Source organism: Chiloscyllium plagiosum, chromosome 11, assembly GCF_004010195.1.
Source record: "Chiloscyllium plagiosum isolate BGI_BamShark_2017 chromosome 11, ASM401019v2, whole genome shotgun sequence".
Lineage (NCBI taxonomy): Eukaryota > Metazoa > Chordata > Chondrichthyes > Orectolobiformes > Hemiscylliidae > Chiloscyllium > Chiloscyllium plagiosum.
In genome coordinates this window covers 83,676,874-83,691,710 of record NC_057720.1, presented here as the reverse complement: position 1 = coordinate 83,691,710, position 14,837 = coordinate 83,676,874, and the positions used below count along the sequence as shown (strand labels likewise).

The 14,837-nt window shown below is 45.6% G+C and overlaps 1 protein-coding gene across 1 annotated transcript in view; it reads right to left on the bottom strand.

Moving 5' to 3' along the window:
* Nucleotides 1-375: 375 nt before the first annotated feature.
* gtpbp3 (GTP binding protein 3, mitochondrial) overlaps nucleotides 376-14,837 on the bottom strand; it is a 43,559-nt gene continuing 29,097 nt past the window's right edge. Inside the window, exon 10 of the mRNA XM_043699955.1 lies at nucleotides 376-2,238. Within this exon, the coding sequence (XP_043555890.1) occupies nucleotides 748-2,238 (1,491 nt within the window). The 3' untranslated portion in view covers nucleotides 376-747. The remainder of the gene's footprint in view (nucleotides 2,239-14,837) is intronic.

Sequence of the window (14,837 nt, the reverse complement as noted above, 5' to 3'; positions counted from 1 at the left end):
TTGGAGGATTTGACCTATAGGGAGAGATTGAATAGGCTAAGACTATTTTCCCTGGAGTGTCAGAGGCTGAGGGGTGACCTTACAAAGGTTTATAAAATCATGAGGTGCATGGATAGGATAAACAGATAAAGTCTTTCCCCTGGGTTGGGGGAGTCCAGAACTCGAGGGCATAGGTTTAGGGTGAGGGGGTCAAAACATAAGAGAGACCTAAGGGGCAATTTCTTCACTCAAGAGAGTGGTATGTGTATGGAATGAGCTGCGAGAGGAAGTGATGGAGGCTGGTACAATTGCAACATTTAAAAGGCATCTGGGTATATGAATAGGGAGGGTTTGGAGGGATATGGGCCAAGTGCTGGAAGGTGGGACTAGATTAGGATAGGATATCTGGTCAGCATGGTCAAGTTGGATCGAAGGGTCTGTTTCCATGCTGTACAGCTCTGTGACTCTGGACTCTTATGCCTGCTGTTCAATCAGTGAAACCCTATTAAAATATATGAATTGCTAAAGTCAATGGAGGTAGTGAATACATTAATAGTTCCTGCAGTGATAGATTCTCTATTGGCTTTTATTCAATGCCACTTAGCTTGATGAGTGAATCCTATGACAGCTGAAGTGAATTATAATGTTCTGCAAGGGCTGTTTCCAGTCCCTATCTTAGTCTGTCCCCAGAAGGTGGAATGCTGCTCCCCACCTTGTGTAAAGTCTCAATAACACCGGATGAGTTTAAAAGCTCTTTCTTCAGAAGTTTTATTTTCCAATGCAAAAATCCCTGAATATGACTTCCAGGATTTCTTCAGCTCCAATCTTCCCAGTGATCTTTCCTAGTTGTCTCAAGGCTACTCTCAGCTGCTCTGTGGCAAGGACGAGATCCAGTTCTCGGTAATGGTGATACTCTGTTAGTGCCTGGGCACAGTTGTGGAGGTGCAGCCGGTGACGTGCCTGAGTTAAACTGGGGCTGCCGGCCAACGGATTCCCACACATTTTTTCAACTTGTTCTCCCAGGAGGCACAAGAAGTCGTCAAAACCACTGCCGGTCTTGCAGGACAGCAGGCACACCTGATGGAGCCCTTGTTCTTCGAGAACCAAGTGCAGCTTGTCTCGCTCCTCCAGTTGAATGAGATCTGTCTTATTACAGACCACAATCGAGTCCGCCAATGCTGAGCTGGCTTCAGCTTGATGCTCGTCAGATCCATCCACGGTTACTCTGCTCAGATGATCTCCGAGGAAAGGCAGCACCGCATTAGTCCGCCGCTCTGACAGGAGCTCCGTGGCATCCAGCACAAGGACCGCCACATCGGCCTGCCAAAGCCTTTCCCGGGCACGCCTCACTCCCTCCCGCTCCACGGGGTCACATGTCTCTCGGAGTCCCGCAGTGTCACTCAGGAGAATGGGGTACCCTCCGAGATTCAGGGCCATCTCTACCACATCCCGCGTCGTCCCTGCTGTCGGCGAGACGATGGCGGCTGGTTTCTGGCAGATGCGGTTCAGAAGGCTGCTTTTTCCTGCATTCGGTGGCCCAACAATTGCTACATGGACTCCGTCCCGCAACCTCTCACCACGCCGGCTGTCGTGGAGGTGCAGGTCGATCTCACTCTGCAGAGCGCGCACATCGCTATCAACCTGGTCGAGTATTCCCTCCTCGATGTTGTCATCTTCGCTGAAATCAATGTAAGCCTCTGCATGGGCCAGGCACCGAGTTAACCTCTCACTCCATCCATGGTACAGGTGCCCCAGATCACCGGACATCTGCCGCAGAGCCTGCCTCCTCTGGGCTTCGGTCTCGGCATGAATGAGGTCTCCGAGCCCCTCGACCTCAGTCAGGTCCAGCTTCCCATTCAGGAAGGCACGTTTGGTGAACTCGCCTGCCTCCGCCGGCCGCAGCCCAGGTGAGCATGCCAGGGCTTGGAGAACTCCGCTGAGCACCGCTGGCCCCCCGTGGACGTGGAGCTCGCAGCAATCCTCGCCAGTATAACTGCGCGGGCCCGGGAACCACAGCACCAACGCCATGTCCAGACGCTCCCCCGTCCCGGGGTCCAGCAGCGGCCGGAGGGCAGCGGCTCTGGCCGGCGGAAGAGCTCTCTGACCGGTCAGGCGTATCAGCGTCTTGCTGCTGGCGGGACCACTCACTCGGATGACAGCGACCGCGCACCTGCTTTGACCTGAGCTCATGGCAAAAATGGTGCTTCTCTCTCGGGCGTCTGAGCACTGCGTCCTCACAAAGCTGGCCCGAAAATTGCACTGTTCGAAGAAAATGGAAAGTCCCATTACGACATTTAGCTAATTTAACATAGGAGACAGGCTGCACACAACAGAGGAGAGAACCACAAAGAATGAAAAAGGACTTCCCAGAATGGCAATTTAACAATTAAGCATTTACATCTACCAGCAATCAGTCAGAAACATTCAGTCTCATCCCTCATCCATATCAATATCAATATGATACTTCTTTTAGGAAAGCTGGAGGAATTAACTTGCTCTTGAAGCAAGTCTGATGAAGAAGATTCAACAAGAGCGGCCTAGAATGACTCGTGTTCTCATTCTCTGTGTGATGGTACTCCTCACCTCTCAAGCACCCTTCATCTTCCGCTTCCCCTGATCTCAGGGACGTCTGGGCATTCAAGCTCATCAGATGTACTTACACTCTGCAAGTACAAATTCAAGCCCAAACATATGTCTGTATGTATGCATGTGGTTTTGTGTGTGTGTGTGTCTGGGTTGGGGGTTTGTGAGTGTCTGTGAGAGAGTGTATATGTGTTTGTGTGAGTGTAAAGGTGTCGAAGCCTGGACCACTGAACTGTTCCCCAACTGGGAGGGAACCCTCCTGTCTGTTGATTGTTGTGCGGTGCCCATTCATCCGTTGCTGTAGCCCCTGCTCAGTTTCACCAATGTACCATGCCTCAGGTAATGGTGGGGACACCTCCCACCATGTACGTGGCAGGTACTCATGCGACTCAACCAACATTGTCTATCTCATACACTGCAGGCAAGGATGTCCTAAGGCATGGTACATTGGTGAAACTGAGCAGGAGTGTTCCCTCCCAGTTGGGGAACATTTCAGCAGTCCAGGACATTCGACTTCGGACCTTCGGGTGACTATCCTCCAAGGCGGACTTCGGATCAGGCAGCAGCGAAAAGTGGCCGAACAGAGGCTGATAGCTAAGTTCGGTACCAATAGGGAGGGCCTCAACTGGGACCCTGGGTTCATGTCACATTACAGGTGACGACCATTGCACTATACACACACACTCCTACACATGCACACGGACACACACACACTCCTACAGACACAAACACTCCTTCATGCACCCTCTCACAGACTCAGATCCCTTTACACTCACACACACTCTCTCACAGACACTCAGAACCCCCCATCCCAGACAAACACACACACACGTACATTTGTGGGGTGAATTTGTACTTGCAGAGTTACATTGCACTTTGCTCAAAAACTGCATGAATCCATGAAAGACTCTGTTAACTAATGTTTTAGATTAGAATCAGTCTAAACATTATGGCACAGACAATAGCGAACAGGAGGCAAACACCTTCAAAACATTATCTGGGCTGACACCAATTGTTAAAGTTAACCTCAAAATGTAACTTTTAAATAAAGCTTTGTGATTTACATATAAAAAAGAAGTGAAACTAACATGGTCATTCTATCAGATGAGAGACTTAACAAACAATCAATGTATTTTTCAATGTATAATTTCAGCTACATCACACTGTAAACTTTTGCTATAAAATCTGTATCTTACAACTGTGTATTCCACAACCACCTGCTGAAGGAGCAGCACTCCGAAAGCTAGTGCTTCCAATTAAACCTCTTTGACTATAACCTGGTGTTATGTGATTTTTAATATCTGATGCAAACTGTCCACTCCCTGAATCCTTGTTTCCTTTGAAGCTGCCTCACTAAGTATCCCCTTCTTACACAGAGAAGTACAATCTGGCATGGGAAGTGTGAAGCTGCCAAGAATTTAGCAGTTGACATTAGTGTAAGATATGGCTCAGCAAGTGTGGCAATTTCCCAGACTCCTCTATCATCATCCTTTGGCAATCCTGTCTCATCAGTAGGAAAGACACAGAAGACATTGCAGCAGAACAATATATGCCAGCAAAGAAAGGCCCTGGAAGTCCATTTAAAATGGAGATGAAGACTACTTCTTTTCTCTCAAGAGGGCTTCTTAATCTTCGTAATTCTCTTTCTGAGCTAGTAATTTCATCTGGGTTACTAAATATGTTAAGGCTGAGTTATTTTGATCTATATGGGAGCCAAGGTTAATGTGGGAGCAGGCAGGAAAGTGGATGCCATGATCTTACTGAATTGTGGAAAAGACTTGAGGGGTAAATGGCCTGCTCCAACTTCAGATGATCTTCTTCAGGTACATAATTGGCAAAATAACATTTGCACCACAGCCTTCCACCCCACCAACCCCCCACATACATCACATCAACCTCTGCCACTTCCACCACCTACAAACAGATCCCACCATGAGGGATATATTTCCCTCCCCACCTCTATCAGCATTTTGGAAAGACCATTCCCTCTGCGACTCCCTTGTCAGATCCATGGCCCCTCCACCAGCCCTCACCCCACTCCAGCACCTTCCCCTGCCACCACAGGAAGTGCAGAGCATGTGCCCATTGCACCCGATGTGGTCTCCTCTACATTGGAGAGACAGGACGTCAATTTGTAGATCGTTTCAGAGAACATCTCTGGGACACCCGCACCAACCAACCCCACCGCCCCGTGGCTGAACACTTCAACTCCGCCTCCCACTCCACCAAAGACATGTAGGTCCTGGGCCTCCTCCATCACCAAACCCTAACCACCCGTTGCCTGAAGGAAGAACGCCTCATTTCTCGCCTTTGGATCCGGCAATCACACCGGATTAATGTGGGTTTCACCAGTTTCCTCATCATCCCACCCCCCCACCTTATCCCAGTCCCAAGCCCTTTTGACCGGTCCATCGTTTTTCCCACCTATCTGCTCCAGCTTCCTCGCTGACCTATCACCTTCTCCCTTACCTCTGTCTACCTATTGCATTCTCAGCTACCTCCCCCTCCCCAGCTCACAAGCCTCATTGCTGATTAAGGACTTTTGCCCAAAACGTTGATTCTCCTGCTCCTCAGACGCTGCCTGACCTGCTGTGCTTTTCCAGCACCACACTCTCAACTCTGAACACCAGCATCTGTAGTCCTCACTTTCTCCTCCACCATACAACATGTCAGGTAATTATCATCTCTTTCAAGAATATAATCATCTTGCCTCAAAATTCAACATTCCTGAATTCTCTACCATTAATATCCTATGAGTTATCATTGATCAGCTACAAAAGCAGGTAAGAAACTGGAAATTCTGTAGCCAGGAACTCACCAACTGATCCAAAGCCTGTCCACCATATGTGGAGCACAAGTTAGGAATGTGATTGAATACCAGTCACTTGCATTGATGAGCACAGCTTCAACATCATTCAGGCCAAAACATCCCACTTGACTGGAACCCCAACCATCACTTTCAACATTAAGTCTTTGCATCACTAACACAGTGGCAGAAGTGTACTCCATCTACAATATGCATTGCAGCAACTTATCAAGTGTCTTTTAATAGCACCTCATATTATCTACACCTAGAAGGTCAAAGGCAGCAGATACACGGGAACCCCACCACTTGCAAGTGCCCCACCAACCATCCTAACATGGAATGCTATCACTGCTTTTCTTTGTCACTGGGTCAAAATCATGGGGCCCTGTGGGTCAGCAGCAGCATAATTGTACTCCAACACAATCTCCAACCTCATGGCCTAGTGTATACCCGAATCTAGCACGCCCATCAAGTCAGGGGATTAACCCCAATTTAATGAAGAGTACAGGAGGGTATGCCAAGAGCAGCATACTGAACAACTCAGTGGAAGAAGGGGATCTACAAATATCCCCATCCTCGTAAATGAGAGAGCCCAGCATATCAGTACAAAAAATGAGGCTGAAGTGTTAGCAATAATCTTCAGCCTGATATCTCGAGTGGATTCACTCCCACATGGTATCAAGAAAGAGCTGAATGCGTTAAATACTGCAAAAGCTACAGGTCCTGACAACATTCTGGCAATTGTACTGAAGGCTTGTGCTCCAGAACTTGCCTATGCCTTAGAAGGCTGTTTGAGACAGATACAACACTGGCAAAACAGTACACAAAAAGCAGGAGATATCTAATTGTCAGTCCATTAATCTATGCTTTATTATCAGTTAAGTGATGAAAGGAGCCATCAAATGTGATACCAGGCAGAGGTTGTTTAGTGATAGCTTGCTCAACCAGTCTGGGATCTGCACACTGAGTTCGTGATCTCATTCCAACCTTGGTTCAAGTATGGACAAAAGAGCTGAATTCCAGAGGTGAGGTGAGAGTGACTGCCCTTGACATTGCGGCTACAATTGACTGAATGTGACGCCAAGGACCCCAATGAAACCTCATTCAGTAGGATCGGGGAAAAACTCTCTGCTGATTAGAGTCACACCTGGTATAAAGGAAGATGGTTGGGTTTTACTGGAGGTCAGTAAGCTCAGTTCCAGGATATCTCTACAGAAGTTACTCTCCATAGTACCACCTTCAGCTGTTTCATTAATGACCTTCCTCTATCTCAAAGTAAGTAGTAAGGATGTTTGCTGATGATCATAATATGTTCAGCACCATTTGTGACCCCTCAGATACTGAAGCAGTTCATCTCCAAATGCAACAAGACGTGGATGATATTCAGGTTAACCTGACAATTGGCACAAATTCCAGGATATGACCATCTCCAACAAGAGAGAATTAATCATTGCATTAGTATGACATTCAATTGCATGACCATCACTGAATCTCCCACTATCAACAGCTGGGGGCTACCATTGACCAGAAACTGAGTGGAACTAGCCATATATAAAATGTCGCTAAGAACCTTGCAGCAAGTAATTCACCTCCTGTCTCCTCAGAACCTGACAAGGCACCACTCCATTTGCCCCGATTGAGTGCAGCTCAAAGAACACTCAAGATGCATGAAACAATCCAGGATAAAGCAGCCCGCTTTGAGTAGCATCACATCCATAAACATCCATTTCTTCCACCACTGACACTCAGTAGTAGCAATGTGTATTATGTTTAAGATGCACTGCAGAAATTCGCCAAGGCTTTTTAAAGAACACCTTCCAAACCTACAACCACTGCCATCTAAAAGGACAAAGGCAGCAAAATATGAGAACATCACCGCCACCATCTTTCGCTTCAAGCCACTCGCCATCCTGACTTAGAAATATATTGCCATTCTTTCAGTTTGGCTGGATCAAGATCCTGGAACTTCTGCCTTAACAACATTATGTGTCTCGCTACAGCACATAGACTACAGCAGTTCAAGAAGCTAGTTCACCATCACCTTCTCAATGGCAACTAGGGACAGGCAATAAGTGTTGGCTCAGCCAGTGAAGATCTCGGTGATTATATTAGAGTAGATTCCCTACAGTATGGAAACAGGCCCTGCGGCCCAACAAATCTAAACCGACCCTCCGAAGAGTAACCCAACCAGACCCATCCCCCTACCCTATATTTACCCCGACTAATGCACCTAATACCATGGCCAATGCTATATTGTCCAATTCACCTGACCTGTATATCTTTGGATTGTGGGAGGAAACTGGAGCACCCAGAGTAAACCCATGCACAGGAAGCATGTGCAAACTCCGCACAGACAATCATCCAAGGTGGGAATCGAACCCAGGTCCCTGGCACTGTGAGGCAGCATTGCTAACCACTGAGCCACTATGCCACCCAAATCTACACTGAAAATAGTAATTTTGACTATTTGTCACCAATGACCATTTTTTATATCAATAATCATCCCATCGTGTGCCATATTCATGTTATTAGCCAATATCAAATAATAAAAACCATCTCAGCAATTAATACAAATAGTTATAGCCAATCAAAGGCATTCTGGCAATGGTTCCCAAGAATCTACTTTCCACTTTGCATTTGAATTCTTTTAAAATTGACTTACGGTTTGCCCATTGAAATACTGATTCTCCCTCATTCCCTGTCGAAATTCCCTTGTTTCTATTCAGCATCTCAGATGACCAAGCAGCAATTTGAATTTGACATATTCAAAATTATAGGAACATACCCATTTTGCTATTAGTGGTCTATGAATAAGGATGACTATTTTTAAATGATTTAATCTCAGGAAGAGTTAAGTGACCATTTCTTTTTTTGCTTCAGAAAAATAATAATTCTTGCTGGCTAGGGTGCAGTCTTTCTGGTATTTCAACCAACTGACCATTTTCCCTGTGATAACCAAGAGTGTTGCAAGAATATTGTGCCATTGAACAACTAAGGCCAATAACGTCTCCAACCAATGTTTACAACACACATGCACATCAAGCAGAACTAAAGACTGCTCGATCTGGGAAAGAAGGCAAAATACTGGACTGCCTGCCATCTGAATAGTTTTATCTGAAATTTGAGAACCTCCTTTCCCATCCCCTGACTCCGTTCCCAACCCTCCCCCTTCCCTTTCATTCCTCCCAGCCACGTACCTGATTCATGCCTCCCACTGACCAACCAGGTCATACCCTCTACATGTCTTCACCTGTCCATACGTCACCACCCAGCCTCCACTACCCCTGTTATGTGTAGCTCCCCTTACACCCACTCCAGTCCTGAAATTACACCTGAAATGTTAACTTTTCCACCTCCTGATGCTGCCTGGCTTGCTGTGTTCTTCCAGCCTCCTGCTTATCTACACTGGAAATACATGGCAAGCTGTATCTATAAGACTATAACCCTATAGCAGACTGGAAAATAAAATAGCCTGTAGGATGGAGGAAAAGGGTAGAATGAAATACCGGGTTGACGAATTTGAAAACTGATAGAAAAACAACAGATATTTTAAAAGGTAAGTGCAGTGCAACAATGGCAAGAGGTTAAAGGACTGTGCATCCCATTTTACATTGTTCTGGCAGATATCTTCTGTTACAATCAGATCTTCTCCCTGAAGGTATGGAGTATATCTATGCTTATCCAGTATCAAAGTAAATTAGACTGAGACTTGGGGATTACAAAACATAACTCTAAAAGGACAGGTGGCGCAGCTGTTGCACATTTAACTGGAAGTTGAGGGAGTGGAAAAGCTCCTCTACACTTTTTCCATAGTTGTGTACCTTTTAACAATGAGTGACAGGATTGGTCATTACATTTTCCACAATTATGTTGCTTCTCCCGTCAGCCCTCCTACCTTCACAATGATATCATGGTACCCTGGTCCCTCGTCCAGCCCACTAGATAAACTCTCTCCTCATTTTTCACACAGCAGGTTTCTCTGTGACAATGGTCATGTCACCTCCAAGTTCCATACGTTGCTTTTTTCTTTACTTGGACCCTTCATTCATCTTATGCGTTACGTTGTTCATATTTCTAGTTCCTCCACAAGGTATCTTAACGAAAACAATGTACTATATATTTTGGAAATCTGAAATAAACCAGAAAATACTGGAAAAACCCAGCACGTCTGGCACCATCTTTGGAGAGAGTTAACACAGTCACACACAAGTTAACAGGTTCAGTGACATCAAATTCTTAACAGGGACTACTGTTTGAAAAGAGGAGTTAATTTCTTGAGTCCAAGATATATCAAACAAGAGTTATGTCATGTAGTTTGCATGTCAGTGAACTCATTGTCATCTCTGATATTAGATTTTTTTATACTCACTTGGGCATTGCTGGCCAGCTGGCATTTATTGCCCATCCCTAGTTGCCCTTCAGAAGGTGGTGGTGAGCTGCCTTCTCAAACTGCAGCTATCCATATCGTGTAGATAGACCCATAACAACCCTAGGGAGGGAAATCCAGGATCTTGACCAGCAACAATGAAGGAACAGTGATATATTTCCAAGTCAGGATGGAGTGTGGCTTGGAGGGGAACTTGAAGATGGTGGTTTTCCCATGTATCTGATGCCCTTATTCTTCAAAAAGGGGAGGTTGTGATTTTGGAAAATGCTGTCTAAGGATCTTTGGTAAATTTCTGCAGTGCATCTTATAGATGGTACACACTGCTGCTACTGAGCATCGGTGGTGGAGGGAGTGGATGCTTGTGGATGTGGTGCCAATCAAGCATGCTGCTTTGTCCTGGATGGTGTCAAGCACCTTGAATACTGTTTGAGCTGTACCCATCCAGGCAAGTGGGGAGTATTCCATCACACTCATGACTTGTGTAGAAGCCGCAGTAATCCTAGCCTCTGACCTATTTTTGTAGCCACAGTGTTTGTGACGAGTCCAGTTCAATTTCTGGTCAATGGTGACCCTAAGGATGTTTATAGTGGGGAATTCAGTGATGGTAACACTGTCAAGGGGTGGTGACTGGATAGCCTCTTACTGGAAATAGTCATTGCCTGGCATTTGTGTGGCACGAATGTTACTTGCTACTTTTGCCAGCCCAAACCTGATATTGTCCAGTTCTTGTTGCATTTAAACATGGACTGCTTCAATATTTGAGGAACCGTGATTGGTGCTGAACACTGTGCAACCATCAGTAAACGTCCTCAGTTCTGACCTTTTGAAGGAGGTTAGGTGATTGATCAAACAGCTGGGAATGGCCATTGCCATCTCCCTGGCTTTTCACTCATCCCTGCAACATTTGGACAACAAGGACATCTACATCAGGCTCTACTTATTGTCTACAGCGCTGCCTTCAACACCATAATTCCAAACAAACTGATCTGCAAACTCAGAGACTTAGGTCTTGGCCCGCCCCTCTGTAACTGGATCTTCAACTTCCTGACCCATAGACCACAATCAGTAAGAATAGGCGACAACATCTCCTCCATGATAATCCTCAACACCAGTGCCTTGCAAGGCTACGTACTCAGTGCCCTACTATACTCCTTATACACTCATGACTGTGTGGCCAAATTCCACCCCAAGTCCATTTACAAGTTTGCTGACGACACCACTGCTGTAGGTCGGATCTCAAACAACGAGTCACAGGTAGAAAGGACAGTGAAGAAGGCTTTTGGCACACTGGCCTTCATCAGTCAGGGCACTGAGTATAGTAGTTTGGAAGTTATGTTGTAGTTGTACAGGATGTTGGTGAGGCCGCACTTGGAGTATGGTGTTCAGTTTTGGTCACCTTGCTATAGGAAGGATATTATTAAACTGGAAAGAGTGCAGAAGAAATTTACAAAGATGTTGTCAGGACTCAATGGTCTGAGTTACAGGGAGAGGTTAGACAAGCTAGGACTTTTTTCTTTACAGCATAAGAGACTAACGGAGGAATCCTATAGAAGTGTAAAAGATCATGAGAGACATGGATAGGGTGAATGCACAGTCTTCTTCCCAGGGTTGGGAAATCAAGGACAAGAGGGGTAAGAATAAAAGGGAATCTGAGGGTCAGCGTTTTTACACAGATAGTGGTACACATATGGAATGAGCTGCCAGCGGAAGTGGTTGAGATAGGTACATTAATGACATTTAAAAGGCATAGAGTGTAGGTTTGCTCGCTGAGCTGTAGGTTTGATATCCAGACATTTCATTACCTGGCTAGGTAACATCATCAGTGATGACCTCCAAGTGAAGCGAAGCTGTCGTCTCCTGCTTTCTATTTAAACGTTTGTCCTGGATAGGGTTCCTGAGGTTTGTGGTGATGTAATTTCCTGTTCGTTTTCTGAGGGGTTGATAGATGGTATCTAGATCTATATGTTTGTTTATGGTGTTGTGGTTGGAGTGCCAGGCCTCTAGGAATTCTCTGGCATGTCTTTGCTTAGCCTGTCCCAGGATAGATGTGTTGTCCCAGTCGAATGGTGTTTTTGTTTCCTCTGTGTGTAGGGCTACGAGGGAGAGAGGGTCGTGTCTTTTTGTGGCTAGCTGGTGTTCATGTATCCCGGTGGCTAACTTTCTTCCTGTTTGTCCTACGTAGTGTTTGTGGCAGTCCTTGCATGGAATTTTGTAGACGACGTTGGTTTTGTCCATGGGTTGTACTGGGTCTTTTAAGTTTGTTAGTTTTTGTTTGAGTGTGTTGGTGGGTTTGTGTGCTACTAGGATTCTGAGGGGTCTTAGTAGTCTGGCTGTCATTTCTGAAACTTAGACATTTAGACAAATACATGGACAAGAAAGGATTAGAAGGATATGGGCCAAGTGCAGGAAAATGGGGTTAGAGTGCGTAGACATTTTGGTTGGCATGGACCAGTTTGGGCCAAAGGGCTTGTTCCCATGCTGTAGGACTCAATAATGACGTGACAGAATATAGGAAAGAGATAAGGTGTAAAGACAACAATCCATTAATGTTAACAAAATGAAGGAGTTGGTCAGTGGCTTAACCTCTGTCTGCATCAGTGGTGCTGAGGTAGAGATAGTCGAGAGCGTCACATTCCTGGCAGTAATGATCACCAACAATCTGTCCTAGCACCCCCACATTGACACAATGGTCAACAAAGCACAACAATGCCTCTACTTCCTCAGGAGGCTATGGAAATTAGACATTTCCACGAAGACTCTTATCAATTTTTATCAATGTATCATAGAATGCATACATGGATGCATCACAGCGTGATATGGCAACTAGTCTTCCCAAGACTGCATGAAACCACAGACAGTCATGAACACAGTCCGGTCCATCACACAAACCAGCTTCCCATCCATTGACTTGGGCTATACTTCCCACTGCCTCAGGAAAGCACCTAATGTAATTAAAGACCCCTTCCACCCAGCTATACTCTCTTGCACCATCTTCTGTTAAGCAAGAGATATAAAAGTTTGAATACACATACAAACAGATGCAAGAACAGCTTCTTCTCTGCTGTTATCAGACTTTTAAATGGACCTCTCAAATGTTAATGTTAATCACTCTCTCTGGGTATAACATTGTATTCTTCACACTATTCAGCTACCTGATGTACTTTGTATGGTATAATCTGACTATACTGCGCACAAAACAAAGCTTATCACTGTGTCTCGGTACACGTCACAACAATAAATCAGATAAAAAGTTGGTTAGGCCTAGGAGAATATCCTGAGGAACTCCTGCAGAAATGTCCTGGAGCTGACATGGTTGACCTCCAACAATCATAATCATCTTGTGATATACTAGGTATGACTCCAACCAGCGAAGAGGTTGCCCCCTGATACCCATTGATTCCAGTTTTGCTAGGGGTCCTTGATGCCACACTTGGTCAATGCAGGTTGATGTCAAGGACTGTCACTCTCACCTCACCTTTGGAATTTAGTTCTGAATGTAAGTTTGTTCGCTGAGCTGTAAGGTTCATTTTCAGATGTTTCGTCACCATACTAGGTAACATTATCAGTGAGCCTCCGGTGAAGCACTGGCATTAGTGACCGGCTTTCTATTTATGTGTTTAGGTTTCCTTGGGTTCTTTTGTCCATGTTTGAACCAAGGCCGTAATGAGGTCAGGAGCTGAGTGGCCCTGGCAGAACCCAAACTGGTCATCACTAAGCAGATTATTGCTGAGCAGGTGCTGCTTGATAGGACTGTTGATGACACCTTCCATCACTTTCTTGGTGATCAAGAGTAGACTGGTGGAACAGTAATTGGCTGGGTTGAATTTGGCCTGCCTTTCATGCACAAGACATACCTGGGTAATTTTCTACATTGTTGGGTAGATGCCAGTGTTGTAACTCCACTGGAAGAACTTGGCTAGGGGAGTGGCAAGTTCTGGACCACAAGTCTTCAGTCCTTGTCGTCATAGCCTTTGCAGTATCTACTACCTCCAACAATTTCTTCATATCACGTGGAGTGAACTGAATTGGCTCAAGACTGGTATCTTTAATGCTGGGTACTGCTGGAGAAGGCCAAAATGGATCATCCACTTAGCATTTCTGGCTGAAGATTGCTGCAAATACTCAGCCTTATCTTTTGCACTTACATGTCGTGCTCTTCCATTGAGAATAGAGATATTGAGTGAATTCTTTAATTGTCCACCATCATTCACAACTGGATATAGCTAGAGTGCAGAGCTTAGATCTGATCCTTTGGTTGTGAGATCGCTTAGCTCTGTCTATCATTTGCTGTTTGACATGCATGCAGTCCTGTTTGGTAGCTTCACCAAGTTGACACTTCATTTTCAGGTATATCTGGTGCTGTTACTTCTGGCATGTCCTCCTGTACTTTTCAGTTGATCGCTGGCTAGATGATAATGGTTGAGTGGGGGATATGCCAGGTCATGAAGTTACAGATTGTGCTGCTGCTATTGATGACGCACAGTGCTTCATGGATGCCCAGTCTTGAGTTCAGTGTCTGACCCATTTAACACAGTGAAAGTGCCACACAACATGACTGAGGATATTCTCAGTGTGTACTTTGTCTCCATAAGGACTGTGCGGTGGTCACTCTTACCAAAACTGTCACGGACAGATGCATCCACAGCCCACAGACCGGAAAGAATGAAGTCAAATATGTTTTTCCCTCTTGTTGGCTCTCTCACCACCTGCACAGACCTAGTCCAGCAGCCAAGTCCTTTCGGAACTGAGCAGCTCGTTTACTAATGCCGAGGCACTCTTGGTGGGAGACATTGAAATCCCGCAACCAGAGTACCATTTGTGCCCTTGCCACACTCAGGTGCTTTCTCTAAGTGTTGTTCAATAAGGAGAATTCATCAGCCAAGGGAGGATGGTATAGGGTAATCAGCAGGAGGTTTCCTTGCCCATGTTTAATCTGAAGCCATGAGACTTCATGGGGTCCAGCATTAATGTTCAGGACTCCAAGGGCAATTCCTTCCTGACTGTATACCACTGTGCCACTACCTCTATTGGGTCTGTCCTAGTGATGAGACAGGGCATATGCAAGGATGATGATGGTGGTGT